This window comes from Lynx rufus, unplaced genomic scaffold (assembly GCF_022079265.1).
Source record: "Lynx rufus isolate CCGP_SWC_20201006 ecotype Redwood Valley unplaced genomic scaffold, mLynRuf1.p SCAF_28, whole genome shotgun sequence".
Taxonomy (NCBI): Eukaryota; Metazoa; Chordata; class Mammalia; order Carnivora; family Felidae; genus Lynx; species Lynx rufus.
This window is the reverse complement of record NW_025814843.1, coordinates 3,183,033-3,210,951: the sequence shown is the minus strand read 5'-3', so window position 1 is coordinate 3,210,951 and position 27,919 is coordinate 3,183,033. Positions and strand designations below refer to the sequence as shown.

Below are 27,919 nucleotides of genomic sequence, written 5' to 3'. Positions count from 1 at the left end.
GTGAAAGGTCTACTTTTTCTTGACAGCTCAGCCAGCTCTTCCCTGATGTGCTGTATAGAAACCTCATCTCTTTTCAGCTCTGCTTGCTTCAGTGCTTCCTGGTAGATCTCTTTTGCTTGTGCATATCGTTCTAAAATAACCCAGAGAGAAGGGAGAATAAAGAGAAATGTAGGTTTTCAAAGTGATTCTGAAAGATTCTGAGAGCAAGCACTAGCGACAGTTCAGGTCTAACTTGCTGTGTGCTCATTAAGTGACAGGCTGGCCCTGCCTCCTCTCAGCCCCTGTGACACGCTGGCTCGCTTGGAGAGGCTGAGCCGGCCTAGCTGTAGAGCGCCAGGGCAGCGAGGGCCGGGGGCCCTCCGGTGCCCTGAGGCCCCGACTCCATCAGCCGAGCACCCGGCTGATGGAAATTTCCTTTAGCTCCATGTGTTCGACGGGCTAGTGCAGGACGACACAAGTTACGTGAACTGAACCCAATGGTACTTCAACCAAACATACATCCTTTTTAGTACATTGAGCCAGCCTTTGAATCCCGGAGCTTCCTGACTGCCCCTCGCCCTCCCTACAACCGTCTCACAGCTGCAGAAATCCAGTGACCCCTTCCCTCAAGCAGGCCCGGCGGGCTTCCACTGCCCCCTACCTCTGTGCATCAGAATTGCAGCGAGATTACTGAGCAGCATGTGTAGCTCAGGATGTTCTATCTGTCTCGCCAGATCTGATGCCTTTTGCACATAAACACAGGCCTCATCAAAGCGGCCCTGTGCATCCAGGGTGGTAGCCAGGTCACTCATCAGCACGATGGTCTACACACAAGAGAAAAAACAGCCATTTTTTTAAAAAACAGCCACACGGATTTAACATTAATTTGGAGTCTGGTAAACTGTGGATATATGCTTAAGAGTTCACGTTTCCTAGCACGTTCCACAAACATGAAAGACATCAGCCTTTAACAAACTGATATGTATGCGTATATATATATGTGTATATATATGTATGTAATATATATACAAAACAAACACGTATATCATTCACATTGTATGGGGGACGGCATCAGTTTGGCTCTCTGGAAAACAATACAAATCTACCAAGTAGGGAACAGGATATGACTTATTAATCTAATCATCAAACTAGAAGTACCAAGAAAAAATACTAAACGGCAAGATGAAGCTGTAAAGATCTCCTGGTTCGGCAATCCTGAGAAGCCAGCCTCCAGGGCTTTATTTAACGTCATCCCTACTGGTGACTCTGAGACTCATCGAGAAGAACCACATATATTACTGATTTAGGAAGATTCCCACTAAGAGTTTTTAAAATTTTGGTACTAAGAGAAGCAGACCCTACCCCCTCCCCTCAGTTCTAGCACTTGGTGGTTTGAATTCCAAGTTTGTCTTCTTATTCCTCAGTAATATTCCATTAAAGGGACTCTAACCTAAATCCCTTTCCTGAAGAGAGTTCACAGCCCAACAAGTTGCCCTGCCCATCGACCTGAACCTTGGGACGTGTTCAGTCCAGTTAAAATGCCTGTGTCCTGTGCTGGGGGTACCAAGCATTCTGACAAGTGGTCCAGTTCTTCCTTCTAAGAATTTAATGTGAGAGACGAGAAAGACCAAAGTTCAACGTGTTCACTGTTCTAACAGCGCTGCACGGTGTGGTTTAATTCTATGTCTGTGGTTTTTACTTTGTAATGTAGTCCCTTTCTCCTTTCTGCCCCCCTCCCCCAACTTCCCCTGGCATTTTACCTATGCGGTGAGGGAGACAAGAATCTTCATGCATTAACCTGTTCCTCTTAATGATTCTTACTAATGTTCCTTATTACAAAATACTGTGCCATGTACCCTCAAGGCCTGGAAGCTCATGGGTGCCTGGTTAGACCTACCTTTTATAAAGGCTGCTCTGCTGGGTGAACCAAAATGCAGACAGAATGCTCTGGATAACCGATTAGAGGTCTCAAATCCTTTGTTTTGTTTCGTTTTGGTTTGTTTGAAGTAATCCCTACACCCAATGTGGGACTCAAACTCTCGACCTCAAGATGAAGAGCGGCGTGCACTACTGACTGAGCTGGCCAGGTGTCCCTCACCCCCTTTAGGAAACAAGCAGTTGGGGGCAGGCAGAGGAGGGAATACCTAGCACCTAGCAGCATCTGCTGCTGATCTGCTCCCAACGAGGGTGGCATTTCACACCCGGAAATTCTAAACCTTTGTTTTACAGTTCCCCTCTCTGTTTTCCTCCCTTACCTGTGGGTGTCTTTCTCCTAGTATTTCTTCAGAAATCTGCAAAGCTTTTTCATACATCCTCTGTGCCTGTGCTGGCTGCTTGGAGAACAGAAGGTAGCGGGCATAGGTGTCTAAGCACATGCCAAGGAGGAGGTGGGTGTTGGCTTTCTCTTCCACTAAGAAGGAAATAAGAGCATTGCTAGCATATAACGACAACATAGAAAGTGAGGCAGAGAACTGGCCGAGCTTCCTTAACATTTTGCTTGTTATCAAGGCCCACAAATATTTTCACAGTACCGGACCCCGTGAATGTTACACAAAGGTGACAATTTAGGTGGATTCTCATCTAAACTGGTCCCTAGACCCAATTTCAATGTGTGCAGGAAGGCGGGGAGGTCCCCCCACACCAAGAAGCAATTCTTAGACACCAGCAGGTGTGCAAGAATTCACTCATTTGTGTGTGCAGAGATAGCATCAGACTCCACAAGGGTTCAGTCCTCCTAGACTGCAGCCCCTTCCTCCATCAGACACCAGTCATAGCCCTGTGCCTCTGACCTCCAGCTAGCGATGGGAGTGACCACCATGACCCCCTCTAAGGACACCAACTGCAATTGCGGGTTGTGACCTGTGCTTCTCAACAACTGGCTGTAAATCTGAGGGTCCTAAGAAACCCCTCCTTTGGTTACATTAATTTGCTAGAGCAGCCCACAGAACTCGGAAAAACATTTTACTTGCTAAATTACTGTTTATCATAAAAGGCTAGCACTCAGGAACAGCCAGATGGAAGGGATGCACAGCACAAGGGATGTGGGAAGGGGCGGAGCTTATATGCCCCCTCCCAAAGCACCAACAGTCCCCACGCCTCCACGTGATCTTCAGCCCAGAATCTCTGTGAGCTCGGCCTTCTGGGTTTTTATGGACGCTCTATTACATAGGTATGACTGACTGAATCATTGGCCATTGGCCACGGATTAAATTTACAGCCCCTCCCCCCCTCCACCAAGGTCAGGGATTGGGACTGAACTTCCAACCCTCTACCTTCACAACCACCTTTAGGTGTGTCCATTCACATAACAAAACACACCTTTATCATTCTCAACACTTAGGAAATTCCAAGGGTTTGGGGAACTCTGGACAAACACCAAATAAAGATGTGATATATATTTTGGTCATGTGAATGAACAATTATATCTTAAAATCACAATACCACAATATCCATTTAAATGACGAACTTTGCCCCACATTTCAAGTAAGACCTTAAGTCCACATATCAAAGCATGGAGTATTATTTTTAGGTTGAAATTGTATTTAGTAGAAACAGGTAAAGATCAATTCCAAGAATGAGTTAACAAAGTATAGGACAAATGAAAGAGTTTTCAGGTGCAAAAGTGGCAATGCAGTTAGGAACAGAAAACACTCAGAATCCCGAACTAGAAAGTCACAAGCCAAATTGAAAGAACAGTTCATCCACTTTTTGAAGAATAATAAAGGCTGCAATGATTATCAACTCTTGACAAATTACAGTACTGACTACACACTGTCTGAAAACAAACCAACTTCAAACATCTAATGCCACATGAACTGGAGAACACGGATCTCAAGAACAGGAACTTGCACGAGACCCAGAAAAGAGGATACAAATAATAGAGATGGTAATGACAAGGAAATTCTGCAAACAGCTCTGCTAAAAGTAAATGTTCACAGAAAGGGCTTAAAGAGAGAGTTTACCTCCGATAAACGTATGTAACCGAACCATTACACACTCAACTGACGGTGGTCAACTGGGTTTATTCACCAGCAAATTCACATGAAACCCCTTTCCTTCCCTATTGTCAAAGTTGCAGAAAACTTACAAATGGCATACAGAATGTGAAGACGACGCTGTAACCAAAGAGCGGGATGACCAATTATTGAAGAGAGAGGTTTTTTTTTTTTTTATTTAAAAAAAAAAATTTTTTTTTTCAATGTTTATTTATTTTTGGGACAGAGAGAGACAGAGCATGAACGGGGGAGGGGCAGAGAGAGAGGGAGACACAGAATCGGAAACATGCTCCAGGCTCTGAGCCATCAGCCCAGAGCCTGACGCGGGGCTCGAACTCACGGACCGCGAGATCGTGACCTGGCTGAAGTCGGACGCTTAACCGACTGCGCCACCCAGGCGCCCCTTGAAGAGAGAGTTTAAATAGGACAAAGTAGCTGGGGTGGATGAGAATAGCTGTTGACACACTATCAGAGGGTTAAAAGTTAAGAAACGATGCAAAGCAGAAATCCGAAGTTACTTACTTTGACTTAATTATATGCAAAAGGTATATAATCATGTTAAAATCAAACTCGTACTTTTAAATAGGTTGCCTTACAAATATATTTTTAAAAACATTAAATGAAAGTTATTTTCCTAAATATCAAAGTATACATAAATTTGTGGATAAATAAAACCAATATAAAAACGAAAATGTGCAGAGCCCATATTTCTCCGTTGGAAGGAATTACTGAAACAAAGTATCTAACTATGAGCACTCTTAAAAACGCTGAGCAAAAGCTTATATAACCAAGCGGCAGTTTGACATCAACGGTTCTGTGAGATAAAATGAGAAAAGGTAGTTAAAAATGAGAATAATGAGACAAATCTCTGTGTTCCCTCCAAGTACAAAGGTCCAAGACAAGAAATTTTTAACAGAAGATTCAGAACTAAAATACATGTTCTTTGAGAATATTTAAAGACAGAAAATGTTTACCACATACCAAAAATATCACAAAACAATGTGTAATTATTCCAATTCTAGAAATCCTATGCGTGAAAAATGACTACTGACTCATTATTTCTGGGATTTCTATTCTCTTTAACTAGAATGGAAGAAAACATAGTAAAGCATTTTCGAAATAATGAGATAAAACTGTAGCTATAATAATTTCTCACTGTTAAGAAAACACGCATTCGAATTCATATCGCACACTATGATATGAAAAATGAAAATATTTTTTGGAGAATCTACTTCTTTAAAAACAAGACTAAGAGAAATAAAAGGCTCCATAATAAAACCTGTAGCATTACAGCCAAATAAAGAGAAATCATCATGGCTTTAATAATGTACAAAAAAGAAGAGCACCTGGATGGCTCAACTGGTAAAGCAGCTGACTTCGGCTCAGGTCATGATCTCACGGTTTGGAAGTTCGAGCCCCACAGCGTGCTCTCTGCTGTCAGCATGGAGCCTGCTTTGGATCCTCTGTGCCCCTCTCTTCCCTCCCCTGCTTGTGCTTGCTCTCTCTCTCTCAAAAATAAACAAACGTTTAAAAAAATCACGTACAAAAAAAAGTTTCTTTTCTAAGCAGTAACAATATAGTTTCTGGGGACAGCTGGGAGGCTCAGTCATTTAGCCATCCAACTCTTGATCTCAGCTCAGGTCATGACCTCACAGTTATGAGATGGAGCCCCATGTTGGGCTTTGTGCTTGGCAGCGAGGAGCCTGCTTGGGATTCTCTCTCTCCTCTCTCTCCCCACTCACGCTCATGTGCACACTTTCAAAATAAACTTAAAAAATAATTTCTTGAAATATTAGTATAAAAACTGCTAGAAATTAGACAAGAACAAATCAGCCAATAATAGCTGAGAAATACACTGGGAATCTTGAGAGGCAGGTCATATTTATTTCCTCAAATTTAAATAATTCTTTTTCTCAGATTATTTCTAACCAGACAAAAAGACAAGCTACTTCAAATCAGTCCATGAAACAAATAAGATCCATCACAGAAATTTTTACTCAAAATATTAGCAAATGGCATTGTCAGCTGCACTAAGAAAACAACCAAATAGCATTTATTCAGGGAAGGAGAATGGATCAGCATACTTAATGTATCAACATATCAAATTAGATGTGCATAAAAGCAGACTACAAAGCAATTCGATAAGACAGTGGTTCCAACAGAGGCTTTTGATTCCAGGAATAATGACTAATGATCTGAAAACCCTTTTGCTTCAAAAACGAGATAAAGGATATCCTTTTACATGCACAGCTGAGCTCCCAAAAGAAGGAAATCCCAAGGGTCAAACAAGAAGAGTAAACTAAAATCCAGAGTAGAAAGTATGGGACTTAACAACACAAAAGCCCAGTTTCTGTAGGTTTTGTGGAGCAGCCTGAGTGTCTCTGTAATCCAGAATTGAGTTCTTGGGGCGCCTGGATGGCTCGGCTGATTGAGCGTCTGAGTCTGGATTTCAGCTCAGGTCATGATCTCAGTTTGTTTTGGAGCCCTACATTGGGATCTGTGCTGAGATTGCGGAACCTGCTTAGGATGTTCTCCCTCTCTGTCCCTACCCCACTTGTGTGCTCCTCTCTCAAAAACCAACAAACAAACTTAAAAAAAAACAACAAAAAAATGGGTGTCTGGGTGGCTCAGTCGGTTGAGCGTCCGACTTTGGCTCAGGTCATGATCTCACGGTTCCTGAGTCTGAACCCCACAACCCCACATCACATCAGTCTCGCTGTTGTCAGTGTGGAGCACGCTTCGGATCCTCTGTCCTCCTCACTCTCTCTGCCCCTCCCCCCCACTTGTGCACTTTCAAAAATAAACATTTTAAAAATAAATAAAAATATTAAAAAAATAATAAAGGAATTGAGTTCTTCAGCTTTTGCAAATCAGAGAATTACATCTGAAGCCCCTTGCATAAAACCAGAATGACCCTTGTCGTAGGTTTTGTATGCCCCCTCCCCCACACCCTCTCCCTACCAGGGACCACGAGGAAACTTGCATGGCCCAGCCTAGGATCTAGATGGAAAAAGGACTACCACAGAAATCTCCAATCATAGGCCTGTGCCACATGGAGCTTGGTGTCTACATTTATCTATTCATTTAGGCTTGGACCTGAGCGCCTGAAATAAACAAAATCATTCTCATCTTATAGCTAAAACCCTGCTGAAAATGAATTTATAATCCAAACGTAGTAAGCATGAAAATCCACCATAACTGAGATTCGGCACACAACAACAAAGGAGGCCTCACCCTCAATAATTTTAGATAATCAACAAATCCAACGACATAAACTAAGTGGGTTTAAAATAATTACTTATATGTCCAGTATGATCCTCCTCAGAGCCCTGAACTTGTGTCTATACTTTTCTTCCTTCAGAGACTGCCACTTGGCTTATTCCCTCCCACTCTTCAGGTTTCTTATCAATCAGACCTTTCCCAACCCTACGCAACAGCATACAGCCCCAACACATTCCCTGGACACACATTCCCTCACCTACACATCTATGGAGCTCTCAATCGTCTTTGGATACATCAACCATTTACTGGATAGTGTTTTGTTTTGTTTTAGAGAGAGAGCATGAGTGCGGGAGAGAGGCAGGGGGAGAGAGAGGCCAAGCTGGCTTCACATTCAGCACAGAGCCCGATACAGGGCTCGATCCCACAACCCTGGGATCATGACCTGAGCTGAAATCAAGAGTTGGATGTTCAACCATCTGAGCCACCCAGGCGCCCGTACTGGATAGTGTTTATGATGGTGTTTTTCCTCCACTAGAAATCAAGCTCCAGGAGGCGGCAACTTTCTTTTATTTATAGCTGCCTCTCAGTGCTTAGTAATGTGTCTGGCACATAATAGGTATTCAATAAATAATTTTTTGGATGACTGCCTTGAGTGATCAAATAAAAAGAAAGAATTAAATACATAAAGGTACTGAACTAAAGATGGAAAAGACATAATGAAACTAAAAATTACAGAATTCAATGACACTGGCGCTCCAGGAATCTATGAAATCTCAACATAGAGACATCATCACAGATCAGTGAGAAAAGGGTGATCAATAGTTCTGAGCTACAAGCCTACCCATGAAGGAAGGAAAAACTCTATCACTACTTCACATCATATTAAAAAGTCTACGTGAAGACTAAATGTAAAAGAGCCAAATATTCAGAAGAGACTGTCTTTCTGACCTTAAAAGAAGTATTTTATTAAGCAAGACACAAAAGACACAAATTATAAAGGAAATCTCAAAAGAGTCTATTACATTCAAATTTTAATCTCTGCGTGTGAAATATCCTCAAGTGAAAAGACAGGGACACCAAAAGATATGTAGCCTACAAAATATAAATTTGAGTATTTTGCTCAAATACATAAAGAACTCTTATGATCATTAAGAAAAAGACAACCCTTCAAAAAAAATAAGCAAAGGATATAAAGAGACAATTTTCAGGGCAGGAAATCAAACCACATTGGTAAGCAATTTAATTCCACTCTTAGGTACGAACCCTAGGGAGTATCTGACAGGCAGGCACAGAGACACAGGTCCCAGAATGGTCAAAGAGGTATTATTTTCCATAGTAAAACATGAAGAAGCTTCATGACCACCTACTGAGAACCATAGTATGTTCCTCCAGTGGGATACTAGACCACAGTGCAGGGAATGAACCAATCAGGGCTATCTCTAGCCTGTATCACTCCTTACCCCTCACCCTCTGCCACAATGGACCAATTAGAGGGAGTCACCCCTTCTAGACAGATGCAACCCCAGCAGACATGTGCTTTGACAAGTAAACAGGCCTTTGTGACAGGAAAACTGATGCTGTCGTATCAACATCGATAAATCTCAATGTTGTGTGAAAAACTGCAGAAACAAGTGTTCAGTATGATACCATTCATATAAAGTTTAAAAACACACTAGCCCCACTATATACTGTTCACTGATACGTGCAAGTGTAATAAACAGGCCTAAGAATGATAAAGATCAAAACTGAATTCAGAATAGTACCTACACCAGTAAGAGTCCACTGGGGTTTAAAATTAGAAAAAAGAATTCTGAAGCACACATGGTAAAGTACTTAGACTTGACAAAGCTAAGGGGAAGGTATACAGGCATTTGTTAAAGTTGCTACACTTCACTTTTGCTTGAAACCTTTAAAAAATTTTTAGAAGACAGGCACAGAACTTTTCTGAATAGTAAGACAGTAATATGGAACATACACTGGAGAAATTCCCAAAATACAGATAAGAAAACTGAGGTAGAGGGAAAACATAAAGGATAGAGAAGAGACAGGCTAGTATATCGGTAAATCACATGCCTGAATAAAGGACCAGACCAAGCAGAATTAAAGCAGGAGTCAAAGATGTACTAGCAGCTCAAGAGAGTAGAATCTTAGAAATGAAGGTTCATTACAGACTAGGTAGTGTTCAGAAAGGGACTAAACCCCCTAACCTTATGCTAATAAAACTTCCAACTCCTACAAAGCAATCAGGCAGGAAAAAACAGGCTATCTCCAAAAGCCGGCAAAGCAGTTGGCCGCAGAATTATCTGCAATAAATCTCAGTAAGTCAAAATTCCAGACTGTCGAGAAAAAACAAGTGGGGAAAAGGAAAGACAAAAGAATGTTAAATTGTACTCATCTCATCTTATAGAAGAAACTGAAAACGATTTTCTTCCTGAGCCAAATAGGTCTTATAAAATTTTTAGGTTACCCCTAATAGAACTGATTCCTATGAAAACCCTGAACCTGAAAACTCTACGTATGCCTTCCTTCCAAACCGTGAGTGGAAGTTGAGTGAGGAAAAGACCCCTCTAAGAGGGACCTGAGACCAAAAGAAGTAACAAAATGGAAAGCATTTTTTAAAATGCAAAAATTAAACAAGTATCACTCTCAATACTAATTTTATATACGCTTTGAGATTCTGTATCATAAGACAATGACATTCAGATTAGGCTTAAAAAAATCCAAACACAGTCTTCTATAAAAGACACACTAAAAACAAAATGACTTAGAGAAAGTTTAAGAGTAAGATGTAGCCAAAACGTAGAAGTAAAATTTATGACAATACCTTAGGTAGGACAAAAAAAAAAAAAAAGAATCATTTTTCAGATGAAGGGATCACTCACAATGAAGATACATATCTAGAACTGCTTAAACAGGAATAAAAACATGTATGAAGAAAAAAACCAGAAAGCCAAATCAACAAGGATATAGGACTTGAACAATACTATACGCCAACTAGATCTACCCAACATGCACAGAACATTCTACCCTACAATAAAGGAATGTGCATTCTTCTCAAATGTACATACAACAGTCTCCAGGACAACCATAAAGTGGGCCATTAAAACTAGTTTCAATAAATTAAAAGGACTGAAATCATACAAAGCATGTTCTCTGACCACAATGGGATCAACTTAATCAACAACAGAGGGAAATCGCAGAAATAAATGTATGAAAATTAATCCACACGCTCCAAAATACCCAACGGATCAAAGAAGAAATCACAAAAATTAGAAAATACCTTGAGATAAAGGAAAATGAAAACACAACACACCAAAATTTATGGGACGCAGCTAAAGCAGTAGAAGAAAATTTATAGTTGTAAACACCTATACTGTATTAGAAAAGAAAGCTTTAAATCAACAACGTAATCTTTCACCTAAGAAACTAGAAAAGGAACAAAATAAACCCAACCCAAGCAGGAGACATAAACCAAGGAGAAACCAACAGTCAGGAAGGTCCTACATAAATTGGGAGTGGTAAACACAATACGGAGGAGCCAAACTATTTAATAAGTACATCACAGTCCAGCAAACTCTTCCACAGTAAGTACTTAATGAGTGCTAGCCACCCTAATTCCCCTAACAACTCTACACGGTAGACATAGGTTCTACTGCTATTCCTGTTTTACTGATGAGGATCCCAGAGGAGAGAAGTCACATAACCTGTCTGCAGGTACACTGTGGAGAAGTGGGAGAGCCAGAATTCAAACTCAGGCTCCAGACTTTGAACATTCATGACAACAAATACACGACCAAAATGACTTCCACTTTCCCAAAGTGTTTTATCTAAACTATGAAAATGGGGGCGCCTGGGTGGCGCAGTCGGTTAAGCGTCCGGCTTCAGCCAGGTCACGATCTCGCGGTCCGTGAGTTCGAGCCCCGCGTCGGGCTCTGGGCTGATGGCTCAGAGCCTGGAGCCTGTTTCCGATTCTGTGTCTCCCTCTCTCTCTGCCCCTCCCCCGTTCATGCTCTGTCTCTCTCTGTCCCAAAAATAAATAAACGTTGAAAAAAAAAAATTAAAAAAAAAAAAAATAAACTATGAAAATGAATGAAACTTTCAGGTTGAGGAGAGGAAGAGAAAGGAACAGTGTAAAACCTCTTGAAGACACAAAATAAATCCATGAAATTAAGAATTAGGGAAGGAAGGGGCGCCTGGGTGGCTCAGTCGGTTAAGGGTCCGACTTCGGCTCAGATCATGATCTCGTGGTCCATGAGTTCGAGCCTCCCCATCGGGCTCTGTGCTGACAGTTCAGAGCCTGGAGCCAGTTTCGGATTCTGTGTCTCCCTCTCTCTCTGACCCTCCCCTGTTCACGCTCTGTCTCTGTCTCAAAAGTAAATAAACGTTTAAAAAAAAAAAAAGAATTAGGAAAGGAATATGGTCTCATAACAGAATACTGTCATTTGTGCTTTAAAAATATAACTCCATAAGGGCGCCTGGGTGGCTCAGTCAGTTAGGTGGCTGACTTCGGCTCAGGTCATGATCTCAGTTTCTGAATTCAAGCCCCGCATCAGGCTCTGCTTAGGATTCTGTGTCTCCCTCTCTCTCTGACCCTCCCCCACTTGCACTCTGTGTGTGTGTGTGTGTGTGTGTGTGTGTGTGTGTGTGTGTCTGTCTGTCTCTCAAAAATAAACATTAAAAAAAATTTTTTTTAATATAATTCCATAAAGTTCCTTCTAGGAAAATATAGGCCTCCAAACTTCTTTCACCCATGCATTCAAGATATTGAATTGAATTATTTATTTTAAAATAGGTTCCACACCGAACGTGGGGCTTGAACTCTCCACCCTGAGATCAAGAGTCACATGCTCTGCCAACTGAGCCAGCCAGGAATCCCCATTCAAGATGTTTTTTTAAATTTTTTTAATGTTTAGTTGTTTTTGAGAGAGAGAGACAGAGTGCAAGTAGGGGAGGGGCAGAGAGAGAGGGAAACACAGAACTAGAAGTAGGCTCCAGGCTATGAGCTGTCAGCACAGAGTCCAACACAGGGCTTGGACTCACAAACCGTGAAATCATGATCTGAGCGAAAGTCGGAAGCTCAACCAACTGAGCCACCCAGGAGCCCCTCAAGATATTTATTAACATCATGTTATTGCCACTGACCTAGACACTGAAATCAAATCAAGAAAATGGAAGAAATTTAAATGTATGAGTAATCAAAGAAAGAACAACAAGACGCCAGAGAAACCCCTCTAAAGTAGATCTGGCCCATATGGTTTCCTGGATCCTACCAGGAATAGATCACTCCCATGTGCTTCAGATTCCATCTCTCCTTCTCTCTGCCCCTCCCTCACTTGTGCTCTCTCGCTCTCTCACTCAAAAATAAATAAACTTAAAAAAAAAAAGATTAAGAAGGATGGGGAGAAACACAGAAGTAGATCTAAAAGGAAACACCATGATTTCTTAAATGTAAAATTATACATCCAGAAATAAGAATATCAACTGAAAAGCAAATGATGTAGTAAAGTGTCCACTGGAAAACAAATGTAACAAAATACCTGTCACATCTACATGAAAAAACCTGTAAGAGTCATGCCAGGGTCCTCAATGGAAAGACTCCATACAGGCATGCCTCACTGTATCACACTTCACTTGACTGCACTTTGCAGATGGTGCGTTTTTTACAAATTGAAGGTTTGTGGCTGCATGGACCAAATGTATCGGTGCCATTATTCCAACAGTTTCGTGTTGCTGTGTCACATTTTGGTAATTCTCACAATATTTCAAACTTTTTCATTATTATTATATTTGTCATGGTGATTGCTGATCAGTGATCTTTGATGTCACTCTTGTATGTAATTATTTGGGGGGCACACAAACTGCATCCATCCAAGACGGTGCATACCAGATGGTGAGTTTAGTTTCTGACTGACCACCTACTGGCTGTCCCCCCACCTCTCTGCCTCTCCTGGGGCCTCCCTATTCCCTGGGACACAACAATATTGAAATCAGGCCAGTTAATAACCCTACAATGGCCCCTAAGTGTTCAAATGAAAGGAAGAGTCACATGTCCCTCATTTAAAATCAAAACCTGTAAAAGATTCAGCATCTCAGAAGCTGAGACAGGCTGAAAGCATGGCCTCTTGGGCCAAACAGCGGTGTTGTAAATGCAAAGGAAAAGTTCCTGAAGGAAAGGAGAAAGGAAAAGTGCTAGTCCGGGGAACACACACATGGCAAGAAAGTGAAACAGCCTTATTGCTGATGTGGAGAAAGGCTTAGTGGCTGGATAGAAGGTCAAACCAGCCCCAACGTTCCCTGAAGCCAAAGCCTAATCCAGAGCAAGGCCCTAATGCTCTTCAGTTCTGTGAAGGCTGAGAGGTGGGGAAGTGCGGAAGGAAAGTCTGACACTAGCAGGGGTTGGTTCGGGAGGTTTAAGAAGCCTCTCCATAACATAAATGTGCAAGGTGAAGCAGCAAGTGCTGATGTAGAAGCTGCAGAAAGTTATCCAGAAGATTCTAGATCTTAAGATAATTAATACATGGGGTGCCTGGATGGCTCAGCCGGTCAAGCATCGTATCAGCTCAGGTGGTGATCTCTCAGTCATGAGATCGAGCCCCAAGTTGGGCTCCGCGCTGACTCAGAATCCCTGCTGAGATTCTCTCTCCTTCTCTCTGCCCGTCCCCTGCTCATGCACTTGCACACGCTCTCTCTCAAAATAAATAAACTTTAAAAAAAAAGATAATACACTATACCAAATAACAGGTTTTCAGTGTAAATTAAACAGCTTTCTAATGGAAGAAGATGCCACCTAGGACTTTCATAGCTAATGAGGAGAAGCCAATGTTTGGCTTCAAAGCTTCAAAGGACAGTTGACTCACCTGCTAGGGGCTAATGCAGCTGGTGATTTTATGTCGAAGCCAATGCTCATTTGCCACTCCCAAACTCCTAGGGCCCTTAAGAATTATGCTAAATCTACTCTGCATGTGCCCTAACAATGGAACAACAAAGCCTGGATAAAAGCACATCTGTTTACAACATGATTTACTGGATATTTTAAGCTCACTGTTGAGACCTACTGCTCAGAAAAAGAAAAGTTTCCTTTCAAAGTATTCTGCTCACTGACAGTGCACCTGGTCACCCAAGAGCTCTGATGGAGACGTACAGGGAGATTAATGTTGTTTTCATGCCTGCCAACACAACCTCCATTCTGCAGACCATGGATCATGGAGTAATTTTGACTTTCAAACTGGGCAAAGTAAATTGAAAACCTTCCAGAAAGGATTCACCATTCTAGGTGGCATCAAGAACATTTGTGATTCATGGGAAGAGGTCAAATAATCAATATTAACAGGAGTTTGGAAGAAGCTGATTCCAACTCTATAGATGACTCTGAGGGGTTCAAGACTCCAGTGGAGGCAGACAGGGTGGAAACAGCAGGACAGCTAGAGTCAGAAGTGGAGCTTGAACACATGACTGAATGGCTGCAATCTTGGGATGAATCTTGAACGGATGAGGAGTTTCTTCTTATGGATGAGCAAAGGAAGTGGTTTCCTGAGATAAGATCTACTTCTGGTGAAGATGTCGTGAAGATTGTTGAAATGACAAAAAGGGTTTAGAATATTACATGAACTCGGTTGATAAAGCAGCAGCAGGGTTTGAGAGGATTGACTCCAATTTCGAAAGAAGTTCTACTGAGGGTCAAATGCTATCAAACAGCATCATATGCTACAGAGAAATCATTCATTAAAGAATCAATCAATCAATGTGGCACACTTCATTGTTGTCTGCTTTCAAGAAATTGCCATGGGCATGTGGGTGGCTTAGTCGGTTAAGCATCTGACTTCAGCTCAGGCTCAGATCATGATTTCCCAGTCCGTGGGTTCAAGCCCTGTGTTGGGCTCTGTGCTGACAGCTCAAGAGCCTGGAGCCTGTTTCTGATTCTGTGTGTCCCTCTCTCTCTCTGCCCCTTCCCTGCTCACACTGTTTCTCTCTCAAAATAAATTTTAAAAAATTAAAAAAAAAAAAATTGCCACAGCCACCCCAACCTTCAGCAACCACCACCCTGATCAGTCAGCAGCCATCCACACTGAAGAAAGACCCTCCACTAGCAGAAAGATGACGACTCCCTGAAAGTTCAGATGATGGTTAAGTTTTAACAACAGAGTATTTTTCAATTAGGGTATATACATTTTGGGCGGATACGTATATTTTTTAAACATAATGCTATTGCACACTGTAAATGTAAGTTTTATATGCACTAGGAAACAAAAAGACTCATTTGATCTGTTGTATTGTGCTATTCACTTTAGGGCGGTGGTCTGGAACCGAACCCGCGATACCTCTGACACGCCCCTGTACTGCAGAGACAGTGTAGTGAGTGACTCCCCTCGCTAGCACAGCTCCTGTTTGTTCCAGCATCCATTCTTTTCTCACACGATTCAGGCGGAGCGGAATCCATCCTCTGACAGGAATGGATCCTGGTCAGTTTTAGAGAATCACGGTAATCCCACATTTCCTGTCAAGGACTGGGTTCGAAATGCCGTGTAACCCAATCCAGCCAATGAGCAATAAGGGTAAATCTAGTTGGGAACTTCTAGCAAAGATTACCTTGATTCTAAAAGAACACCAAATAAGTTTTCTTTTCTTCTGCACGTTGCCATTTCTGGATAAGGTTCCTGGGACCTAATACAGTCCCTTTTCAATCACAGTGGGAACGTGAAGAGAAAGTCAAAACACACTGAGAATGAGTGAGGAGGGATGGAAAGAATCTCCTTCCTCAGGATTTCCATGAGCTGTGTGTCAAGTAACTCAACAGCCTGCCCCTTTTCGATGAACTACCAGTTACATGAGAGTAAGTGCCCTTAATGCGTAACTGAAATTCTGTGCTATTTGCAGTGAAATGCTAACTTATTCAGAAGGCAATCTCCTCAAACTCACTGAAAAATATAATGCAAATCTAATAATTCAGTCTCAAAGCATTTTGGGGATTTGACAAAATGATCTAAAATGCATGTAAAAACTGAGAATAAAATGGGAGGAAATCTTACCAAAGAAGCATGCGTGAAACCTGTTTCACTGTGTAACTCAAACGTATGCTACCATATAACTCAAACAACATATACTGTTATAAAAGTCATCAGATGAATGAATCGAATGGAAACCCCCAAAAGAAACGCAAGCATATGCTAATTTATAGTTAAGTATGTAACGACAATAGATTATCGTCTTTAGGAAAGTAGTGACCAACTTCACACCCAAATTAACCACCAATATGTTAAGAAGTTACATGTTAACCCTGTTTAGAAATAAAGAAAAAATAAATTTTAAAAAATGAGTGAATATCTGATTTCAAAGCTGAAAAATACCTAAGCATTAAGCTCCAGAAAAGCAGGGACTTCTGCCTCACTTGCCTCTACTGAATCCTACAATATCTGGCCTAGAATAGCTACTCAACATGTATTCAAAATTCATGAAAGTGGGGGCGCCTGGATGGCTCAGTCGGTTATGCATTTGACTCTTGATTTTGGCTCAGGTCATGATCTCTTGGTTTGAGTTCGAGCCCTGCATCAGGGTCTGCGCTGACGGCACAGAGCCTGCTCGGGATCCTGGATCTCTCTCTCAAAATAAACAAACATTTAAAAAATTAAATTAAATTAATAAAAGCAAAAAACATACACATAAACAAATTCAGATCTAATTCCAAAAAGATCACAGGCAAGTGCAAGTCATACTGTGTGATTCATTTATATAAATTTTAAAAAGAAGCCCTCAAAAACAAAACAAGATTCAGCAGAATAGTATCTCTGGGGTGGGAAGGAGAATGGGGCTGGGGCCAAACACACACAGGCTGCAAAGGTGGGTCACTGCCTGTTCTTCTCATTCATTATTCCTTAAACTATATAGATTTTAGTTTCACATTTCTTTAAAAAAAGTTTTTTTTTATGTTTATATATTTTGAGAGCGAGAGAGGGTGAGAGCAAGGGAGGGGCAGAGAGAGAGGGAGAGAGGATCCCAAGCAGGCTCCGCATTGCCAGCGCAGAGCCCAATGTGGGGCTCAAACTCACGAACCATGAGATCATGACCTGAGCAGAAATCAAGAGTTGGACACTTAGCTGACTGAGCTACCCAGGTGCCCCTCATGCATTTTTTTAATTAAACAAAAAAACCCAAAGCTCTGAGCTCTATAGACACAAGTAAGGGAGAAGAAAAAACCTGACAGGATAGAGTTAATATTTTTACAAAACAGCACCAATAAAAGATCAACCCCATTGCTTATCAAAGAAATGGTAGTTAATGCATCACTGCCATATCGCCAATCTGGCAAAGGTTATAAAAATCAGTGAGCTTTGTGGAGAAGTGGCACAATGCCTTATCACGATAATAAAAACTAACAATGGCTAACACTTGAGTAGCTGCTCTCTGTGTACACTGTTCTAAGCGCTCTATGGATATTAACTCATTCAGTCTTCCTACTGGTCCCTACGAGAGAGTACTGCTCTCACCCCCATCCTGAGGATCAAAAGCACACAGGGATTAATTAATTTGACCAAAGTCACAAAGCAAATAAATGAGCAGATCCTGAAAATGTAAATTAATACAGTCCTTTTGGGGGCAATTTTGCAATATGCGCCAACAAGTTTAAAATGTGCTCCTCTGACCCGGAATTTCAGTGCTCGGAGTCTGTCTTATTTCATAATAGAAGACCTCACTTTCATGAGGACATACCGTTCTGGACAGAACACATGCATTCATTTATCTCTCCTCCCTCCCAAAACATCACTAAAATCAATGTAAAAGGATGAAAAAGATAGAAAGTTACAAGGAAAAGCAAAGTAGAGATGACAAAGATCAAAAATTGTGGGCGGTGACAAGCAGAGAAAAAAGTGGGAAGTGACTGAGCACATGACAGAAAGACCAGGACTCAATGCTACAAACAGCTAGGCCAGCGAGAAGTAAGCCAGTAGGTACCAGAGCCCCAGAAAACGTTAGGAATTCAGAGCAAATACTACGGTTAACAGAAGAACTTGTCAAACACATAAAAAACAAGCAACAGAAAAAATCCAGTTAACTACTGACTTCAGAGGAAACAAAGAGTTGTTCACACAAAAGAAAATGCAACTACATGATCACGTTACTTGGCTCAACAGCTAACGCTACTCATATATTCGTAATACTATAGACACGACCAAAAGTTACACTAAATGTTCCCTTTTCTGTAAGCTAACAGAGTCTAAAAATACTAATTACAAAAATAGTTTTATATGTTATTTAGAAATATGAAGGAAAATACCAGAAGGAATTGGTTAAGAGGTGAAAATTACCCTAGGAAGATGTGTGGCAAGGAAATGTTTTTAAATTAAGTCTTATAACATCCTTTGACTTTTGATACTATATAGATAAGAAAGTAATTTAAAAAATTGTTCCAAAAAATTATAGAATATCCAGAAAAACACACATAAGACATAAATGCCCTATAAATCTACCAACCAGAAGTAATCACTGTCTATATTTTGGTATCATTCAGTCCTGCTCTATACCTACATTTAATCCACATATTCTAGAAAAGTGGGCTCCTCCTAAACTGTTTAGTAATCTACTGTTTTCACTTAATTTTGAATGCGTACTTCCTCTGTAATTACGTACATATTTATAATATGAGAAACAAAATAAGTACCCTAGACCAAGTTTATACATGAACTTAAGTAATACGCTTTTGGGACAGTTAGTAAGGTAAATAAAAAGCACATAAATTTGACAACAGATGTACTTTGTTTAAAACTGAGTGATAACAGGGGTGCCTGGGTGGCTCAGTCGGTTAAGCTTCCGACTCTTGATTTCAGCTCAGGTCATATCTCACAGTTCATGAGTTAGGCCCCACATCCAGCTCTGTAGAGGCAATGCAGAGCCTGCTTGGGATTCTAGGTCTCCCTCTCTCTCTGCCCCTCCCCACCTCTCTCTATATATGTTTAAAAAATAAATAATTGAGTGATAGTTCTTTAGAAAAAATAGGATTAAGAATAATGTAACATTTTCTTTATTGCATAACTAGTAAAATGTAAAAACCATGTTTATAACAGAAATTAGTTTGCTCTTTCCAACAAGAGTTCCTGTGCCTAGAAAAAAGTGTTTTCACAATATACTACTAAGTTAAAAAAAAAAAAAAAAAAGCATATACAGTATGATCCCTTATTTCTTACGATGTAAACAGCACAGGGGGGAAAACAAGTCTGGAAAGACATACACCAGAAAAGAAACAGTAGTTCCTTCTTTGTAGTATTACAGATGATCTTTGTCACCTCCTTCCTAATGCTTTCCTAAATTGTCTTACATGCACTGGTATTATTTCTGGAAGTCAGAAACTTTTAAGGAACTGTCTATAGTCAATTCTACAAATGAAAGACAGCAAGAGTGTAGATAGTTCAAAAGTGAATTATTTGATAGCTAGACTCATCTTTATATCTTTTGTGAATTCCCTCAAAGCCTCTACACCACACTGAAACTTTACTTGGGGCCTATCTGGTCTTCTGTTCCTACATTCAACAAGTGCTGAGCCTGTATTACATGTCAGGCACTGCTCTAGTACCAAGGATTTAGCAGTGAACAAAACAGCTGAAATCTCTATCCTCCTTTGCTAGGGAAGACAAATACTAAAAACACGTGGAACAAAAATATACTTTTAGTGGCCATACAAACATGAGCACACAACGGACACACACACACACTCCTACCTTCAAGTGTGAGGAAGAAAAGTAAAGGATAGGTGGGAAGAGATGATTGTTTTAGTTAGGGTAGGCCTCCTGAGGAAGTGATACCTGAGCAGAAAACTGAATGGCCACGCAAAGATATGGGAGAACAGGCTAGGTGGAGGGAATAAGTGAAAAGGCCTTGAGATGGCAATGAGCTTGTACAGAACAGCAGGACCAGTGTGGTCAAAGTGGAAAGAGCAAGGGGGAGAGAAGCAGTAGGTGATGTAGAAGTAGGCAGGGGTCAAATCATATAGGGCTTTACAAGTCCATGCAGGATTCTGAAATTTATTCTAAAGGTGATGCAAAGGCACTGAGGTTTAAAAGATCACTCTGCCTGTGGTATGGATAACAGACTGCGTAAGGCAAGGAAGCAGGAAAACTCTTGAGGAGACTATTTATAGGTGTTTGGGCAAGAAACAATAATATCCTGCACCAAAGCAGTAGGGCAAGAGGATGAGACATGGTCTGATATGGATATATTTTGATGCCTGATCTAAGATAACTTGATGAAATACAATCAGGAATGAGGAAGGAATCACAGGTGATTCTTAGGTTCTTGGCTAAGCAAGTGAATGAATGGTGGTGCCATTTACTGACTGGGCTGACTGGCAGAGAAGCAAGTTTGTGAGTGGCAGAAACCAGGAGACCGATTTCAAACATTTTATGTGTGAACTGACCAGCAGACATTCAGGTCAAGATGTCAGGTAGACAATCTTACCCAGTTCATGTCTGTAGTCCATATGTAAGTTGGGGATGAAGATGTATAACCGATATTTAAAGGTATGGGGCTATATGTTATCTCCTAGGGTGTGAGCCCCAAGGTCTGCTAACTTTAGAGGTGGCGAAGGGGAAGGTGAGCGATGGGTAAGGTGTCCCAGAAGCCAAGCGAATAAAGCGTGTCCAGTAGGAGTCAAAGATCACCTGGGTCAGAGCTGCTAATAAGCAGCGTAGGGAAGGTAAGGCTTGAGAACTGGCAACCTTGATAAGGGTGGCTTCGGTGCAGTGGTGGAACAGAAAAACTGGTTTATGTTTAAGAGAAAACTGGAAGACAACTGAATAAAAATAACTCTTTCAAGTCCTATTTATTGCTTTAGGGACAAGAGTTGACTGCTCTTTCTCTAAAGCATCTTGTAGCTCTTGGCATACAGTATGTGTGAAGTAAGAATTATGAAATCAGTGACGAATCTGATAATTCCCAATATTTCAAACCATATTAAGAAACCCAAATGGTCGAGAGCTAGAGCTTCCTGACCATCCCATTTTGTTCCTAAAATCGTTCTTTACACTCTTCTCTCGTAATGAGGATGAACTGCAAAGACCTCAGTTTTCTCTTCATCTTTTATGACTTCGTACATATCTGGTACCAAAAGGTAATTAATTAGCATTGTGACTGGTAGCTGAACCAAGAGAAAAGAAAAAGGCCTCTCCTTTCTGCTCCCCAATTTTCCAGAGGTCATATATAATAAAAGTCAACAAATAAATGAACCACTGAAGGGTTAAACAAACAAACAAACAAACAAGGTCAAGTTACTTAAACAAGACATCTTATCCCAAACCCTCTGCTGAGATCTTAAAAATTGCCACTTAATTCCCCAAATGGATAACTTGCCCTCCCCCAATTCAGATACCTTTCCCTTTATCACAATATAACAATGAAGCTCTGTGGCAAAAAAGGCAATGTCCAGAAAACAGTCAGGTCTCCCTACCTGACAAAATGTCTTCTGCTAATTCCTTTTCTCTTTCAATTTTTTCCTCTAGGGTTGAAATGCAGAATTCATAGCCAGCAAGAGCAAATTCCTGTCTGTAAAGCAAAGATCAGCAATCGGCTGTTCACCTTTTCACAAACTCCTCTTTTATTCTCATTTTCCCAGCTTGGGTTTGAATATTGTTAGTAAAGGAAGTGTAAGATGGGAAGCATCATCTCCCACTAATAGTTTCAAGTGACTCAGTTTCTCCATTTGGGAAATGGAGTCTTACACCCGCTCAAAGTAATACTATTATGAACAGAGGCTAAGGCCCCCTGCACCAAGGGTTCTAACTACTGATCTCATGCAACTTCTGGAGAGGTTTATTAACTTTATTAGCTTTCCAACCTGTACGTCTTCAATGAAAGCTTCTTTTATGTAAATGGAATTCCTAATTATGGCAGTAGAAGGCATTAAGCCTTCTCTAATCCTGGACCCTGAATCAATTGGAGAGGACACCCAAACGTCAGGCAGACTGACCTAAAGACAACCAACTGTCAACTGCTGGTTTCTATAAAGAGATGCACAAACACAACAGAAATTCCTTCTCCTTCCAGAAGCTCACCCCCTGTTTTTGCCCTTCTGCTATGGCGAAGCAGCACTACAAAGATTGCCCCTTCTCCTCTAGTGCTTTGCCAGGGGATAACAGATGACCCCATGTTGTATTCTGTTCTCAGAACAGAAGTTTCTCCAGACCCAAACCTTGGCAGGAGGGACCCTATCCAGGCAGGACATGGAGCAGGGGGAGGCTGCCCACTAGATGTTTCTAGTCAGAGTAAAATGCCTATTAACAATCCCCCTACTATTATCAGCATTCCTAAGCCCCAAGTCTAGTTATGTATCTTCTGCCTCATGCTTCTCTTAATCAAACTAAATGAAAAAATACTTTTGAGAAGGGTATAGAGGAACTCACAGGCTAATTACCAGGGGCTACTAATACACTTGTGCCTGTACGAGAGCAGGAGTTCATCTTATTCTCCACTGGGATTGGCTTTGGGCTTCTTTTATCCTAGAAGTTCATACCCCATCGACATCCAGGCCTGTTTGTTACTCCTCCAAAAGAGACAGATCCCAGGTGCAATGTTCCCCAGCACAGGGCAACCTCAAAGCTCCTCCAAAGACTTGAAGTCAAAGGCCCTCAGAAGCTCTAGCCTATCTAGTGTCCAACCAAATGCAGGTTCTGCTGAGAATGAAGGAGCTGGTGACCAGGGCAGCAGGGACCTGTGCCAGAGCCCCTGGCCTCAATAAGCACTCATTACAGCATTAGGTGTGAGGTCATTCCAAACTTCTGGTACCCAACTACTGTAGCAGCTAAAAACCCAAGGAAAAGCTAGTCTTAGATCTTCCCTTAAATATACTCTAAAAGATCTAACTCTCTAGAGGAGTTCTCTGCTTACATCTTAGGTATTTCTCCTTTGAACTCCGCCTAGACAGGATGAAAGGCAACAGGCCTCACTCATCAGTGTTCCTGAGACCTCTGGCACACATCCACATTATTTTCCAAAACCTTTCCTGTGAAGCATGAAGATTCTCCTTTATAAGGATTTAGAACTCACATAGTACTTTTAAATGAGCACTGATTTCCTATCCTACTTATCCAGAGGTCACTTCTCCACTCCTAGATCTTTCCCCTTCTTAAAACCCAGCTACCTGATCACCTTTACATGCTTTAAAAACACTGTCTTCTGGACTAGCCACTGAGACACTCCCGTGCCAACCCCCTTATCATTCAACTATGTCTAATTTCCTGGTTTGTTGATACTTCCATCCAAAAATGGTTTCTTCCAAGTATATTATCCCCAAAAGCTTTTACATTACTCCCTCCTCTTCTAGAAAGAGCTAAACTAAAGTTCTAATGGTAACTTCCCTTCCCAGTTCAGGCAGGAACAGAACGCTCGATTAGCTTTGTCACAGTGCAGCCAGAGGCGTGAGGGCCGTATGTCCCACTCAAGAGGCTACTGGAGACAGCAGGGCAAAACTTGGAAAAGACTAAAGATTTCAAAGATGAGGGAGGGAACGCTTTGAGTGTAACACCCAGTGTTTTTGAGACCCAAATGACTGGAAGGTAAATGAAAATTATATAACATCCTGGGGTTAAAGTTATCTGCCTACAGCCCAACTCCCTGGTGGCTGCCACACCTAGATTCTGACTATACTTACCTATTTTGAGCAGCATAGATACTGGCCAACTTTAGAGAGATTTCAATTATCGCATTGTCTTCCTGTTGGGAGAAAGAAAAATGAAGAAAATTCACAAGTTAAATTTCCTCATGGATTATTTCTGATCAACGTCTAGACTGCCTTTGGCCTGAAAACCATAGCTTTTATCCTTTTGGAGGAATTAGGCAACTGAATTCCTCAGCAACCATGTTTTTGCATGAGTGAAAGACTGGTAGTTTCTATACAGGTCCAAGGGGAAAAAAAATAATCCACCTTTTTTTTTCACCAAAGCACATGTTGGAGGCTGGGTGGAGTTTCCAGGAAGCAAAACTATTTTGAAATCTGCTTCAGCTGGGGCCCAATCCCAGGCAATGTTCTTACCTGTTGCATGCCCCCTCCAAGCAGGTAACTCATGGTTGCTTTAAAAAGCTTTTCCGCCTAAAAGCATAAGGAAAAGATTTTTCTTTTACTTGGGCCCCACTATCTATATGACACTGGATTCTAAGTACTAGTCTGATGCGTCACCCCTTGTAAAACACAACACACACACACACAGAAAAATATCCTTGTGATGGGAAAACAGACAAGAATACCAAGACCCCACATCCTCTGGGCTCCTTAAAAACTATTCTGTGATGAGCAGAAACAAACTACAGAAATTAACCTTTCGTCCAAACCTCCTGTGGCAGAGACTGCAACCTGTCCCCTAATTATTCACTCCCCCACTTTTTTAGTTGTAGAATCTTCTCTGTTTTAACAGGTCAGCCTCCTTTGTGCCTAGGTGCAGTCATATGATGAAGTTTTGGCCAAGAGATGCAGGTAGAAGGAATAGAAACAGTTTCTAAATTCTATTTTATAAGGAAGCTGCCTGCCGCTTCCCTCTTCTTTCTTCCTGGCAGCTGGAGGTGAGCCAGCTCACCTATGCAGATGAGAACACATCTTAGAAGGAACCCAGGGGCAACTGGGTGGCTCAGTTGGTTGAGCACCTGATTCTTGATTCTGGCTCAGGTCATGGTCTCACTGTTGATGCGTTCAAGTGCCGTGCCAGGCTCGGCGCTGACAGGGCAGATTCTCTCTGTCCCTACCCCGCTTATGTGCATGCTCTCTTTCAATATAAATAAACAAATAAGAACCCAGGCTTCTGGATCACTTCATGGAGAAGAGGTACCCACCCTTCTTTAGTGTAGCTACCTATGGAACAATGCTTTAAAAAGAAATACACCTTCTTGTTTGAGTCACTCCATTTTGGGGCCTATTTGTTATAGCAGCTTCACCTGCACCCTTACTAACAGAGGTCCCTTGAAGCTAGTCCTTCACAAATTCAAAATATTACAAAGTGATTTACTTACTTACATTTTCAAGTTGACCCCGTATAAATGCCAAGTTGGCCATCTGAAAGCAAATTACAAATTGTTTTCAGTTTAGAGCACTGTGTTCTACTTATTTCAAAACCTTTCAGCTAATGACTCCCTTTTGCTTTCACACTTTAAATTAAAAAACAGTTCAAAGAGAAAGGTTTGTCACTAATCGGCTAACATCAAAGTATAGCAATAGTGTGAGTGCAAATAGCTGCCCAATCTTTGTTGATGACAAACTAAATCTAGATCCATTCATCACTGAAGAAACAAATACTAGTATTTAATCTTCGGTCTAGGATTTAGACTTTGTATAAGTGACACCCCAAGGGTAATAACATTTGAAACCGAAAGAAAACTTAGTAAAAACAAAAACCAAAGAGCTTTACAACATCCTGAAGGGCAGGAGTGTAAATCAGGAGAGCTAGCAACCCTTCTCTTGGATCCGCCCTTCGTCAGCAGTGGCTCAGACTGGTTAGAAAAGTTACCAAATCATAAGTGTAAGTGATGGCCTTCCTGTTATCGCTCTGATAGGCAAGACGAAGAGCGTCATGTAAAATTAGCTCAGCCTCTTCTGGCTCATCTTTCATGATGCTCAACTGAAAAGAGAAAACAAAGAAAATAACAGAAAATGAAAGGTAAAGAAGGCAGATGTACGCACCACCAGACAGAAGTGGATATGGCTATACGTCCCAACACACAGGAGAAAGCTAGTCATTCAATTCGCCAAATATTTATTGAACTCCAGCTACGCACCAGGATTTATATCTACGATGGTGACAGAGCGGTCAGCTTCTCTTGCAGCTATGTGCAGCCACACGACAAAGATTTGGCCAACAGATGCAGAGAGCAGGAATGTGAGCAATTTTATAAGGAATGTCATCATATTTTATAAGGAAGCTGCTTGCCCTACATCTTTTTCTTCTCTTCCTACAGGCTGGAAGTCACTTGTGGAACCAATAAGCTTAATTACAACTAATGATAAAAACTACGAAGAAAAGTAAAGGGAAGGAACAGTAAGCGGTCTCCTCTAAATGAGAGCCAGAGAAGCCTTCCAAGGAAGCGACAGTTAAACTGAGGCAGGAAGGAAAGAGTCAACCAGGAATCATGGGGAAAAGTTATGGGGGAAAATGACCCACAGAGCAGGGGATGAACAAAGGCACTAGGGGCTGAAGAGAATGGTCTTCAAGAACCATTCAAGAAACGAAAGGAAACAGATGTGAAGGGAAAAGGATGAGCCAGGGGATTACTGCCAAATTGGTGGGAAGGCAGGGTGGCATAGGTCATGCAACGTCTTGCAGGCCATGGTAAGGAGCTTGGATTTTATCATGAATGCAGTGTGAAGTCACTCAAAAAAGGTGATATGACCCAATTTACATTTTTTAAACAAGGTATTCTGACTGCTGCATGGAGAGCAGACTGCAAGGGAGAGGCGGGCAACAGGGCGGGCAAAACTACTGGACGGCAGACTGTGGCAATGACACCAGCGTGATACCAGAGAAGATAGAGAAAAGGGACAGATTTCAGAAATATTTTAGATTTGGGGGCAACAGGATTTGTAGCTGGGCTGTAAGTGTACCAAGGGGCGGTGGTAAGGTACTGTGAGTTTTAACAATGACGAGGTTTCCAGGCTGAAAAACGGGGTAGGTGTGAGCAAAGAGAAGACGGTGAAGGACTGTGCAAGGGAGGCCACTAAGATCAAGAGTCTAGCTCCGGGCACGTTAAGTCTGAGAGGTAGGTGAGCCTTCAAAGTGGAGACGGGATGTCGGTAGCACACTGCAGTACACGAATACAAATTCAGACGTCGTGAGCCTCGAGGCGGTAGGGAGCCCAATGGTAGAGAGGAGCTAACCTGAGGAGAAAACAGGAAGGAATGTGGAGAAACGGAAGACATGAGAAAGATCGGAACCAAACCGTGCGCACCGAACACGGAGGTGCGTTTTCAGGACGCTACATACGTGCACAATTCTCTATGCCAGGCCTTTCGGCCTGGATGGCTCCCTGATAAAAAAAACAAAAAACAAAAAACAAACAAAAAAAACAACTACAAAAACATTTCCGCTAATTTTGCTTGGATAAAAGCGCGATGCCTCTGGTGCCATCTCCATCTGCACCGGAGACTGCAGCGGTCTGACAAGCCTGGACGGATGCCAACCCCGCCCCCCACTCCCAGCCATGACCCATCGAATTCCCGGCAATTCTACCCTCGGAGCCTCCATCCGGCCTGCGGGAGTTGGAGCGCGCACCGCGCACCCACAAAGCCAACAACAGGCCTCGTTCACAAAGGCCGCCTCACCTTGGCTCGCTTCAGCAGCTGAATGATCTCGGCCTCGGTCTCGTCCACCGCGCCCTCGGCGGCGGCCCCGCCCGCTCCCTGCCGCTCCTCCTCCTCCTCCTCTGCCGCAGCGGGCCTCGAGAACCAGGCGAGCGCTGCAGGAAGGGGCTCTGAGGTCACCGGGCCCGGCCTGCGCCCCGGTCCCCGCCCGGCCGGCCCCGCCCGGCCCGCGCCCCTCACCTGCCAGCAGCGGCAGCAGGCCCGGGCCCCGGCCGCGCGGCGCGACTCGGGATGCCGGCACCCCCACCTCAGGCGCGCGGCCTCCTGCCCGCCCCAGGAGCAGGCGCGCCGAGCAGTCCCGGCACCGCCGCCCCGCGGCCCGCAGGAGGCCTCGGCCCAGACTCGGGCTCAGCAGCCGGTACATGCTCGCGCGGCGTCCTCGGCGCACTGCAGGCCAAGCCGG

The 27,919-nt window shown here is 42.3% G+C and overlaps 1 protein-coding gene across 1 annotated transcript; it reads right to left on the bottom strand.

Annotated features, from left to right (window-relative positions):
* Positions 1-36: 36 nt before the first annotated feature.
* TTC19 (tetratricopeptide repeat domain 19) lies at positions 37-27,556 on the bottom strand. Its single transcript, XM_047090010.1, has 8 exons — positions 27,478-27,556; positions 25,670-25,780; positions 25,180-25,218; positions 24,208-24,264; positions 23,827-23,888; positions 21,628-21,722; positions 2,235-2,389; positions 37-803 (listed from the first exon to the last, which is right to left on the bottom strand). Exons 2-8 carry the CDS (start codon positions 25,769-25,771, stop codon positions 606-608), a joined length of 708 nt encoding a protein of 235 aa, XP_046945966.1. The 5' UTR covers positions 25,772-25,780; positions 27,478-27,556; the 3' UTR covers positions 37-605.
* Positions 27,557-27,919: the final 363 nt, after the last annotated feature.

Coding starts and splice junctions, on each gene's coding strand:
- TTC19 (XM_047090010.1), bottom strand. CDS start 25,771: ATGAAAGATGAGCCAGAAGAGGCTGAGCTAATTTTACATGACGCTCTT. Junction 2,390..21,627: donor AGCAGAAGACATTTTGTCAG/GTAGGGAGACCT, acceptor TTTCCTTCTTAG/TGGAAGAGAAAGCCAACACC. Junction 804..2,234: donor TAGGAGAAAGACACCCACAG/GTAAGGGAGGAA, acceptor TCTTGTGTGTAG/ACCATCGTGCTGATGAGTGA.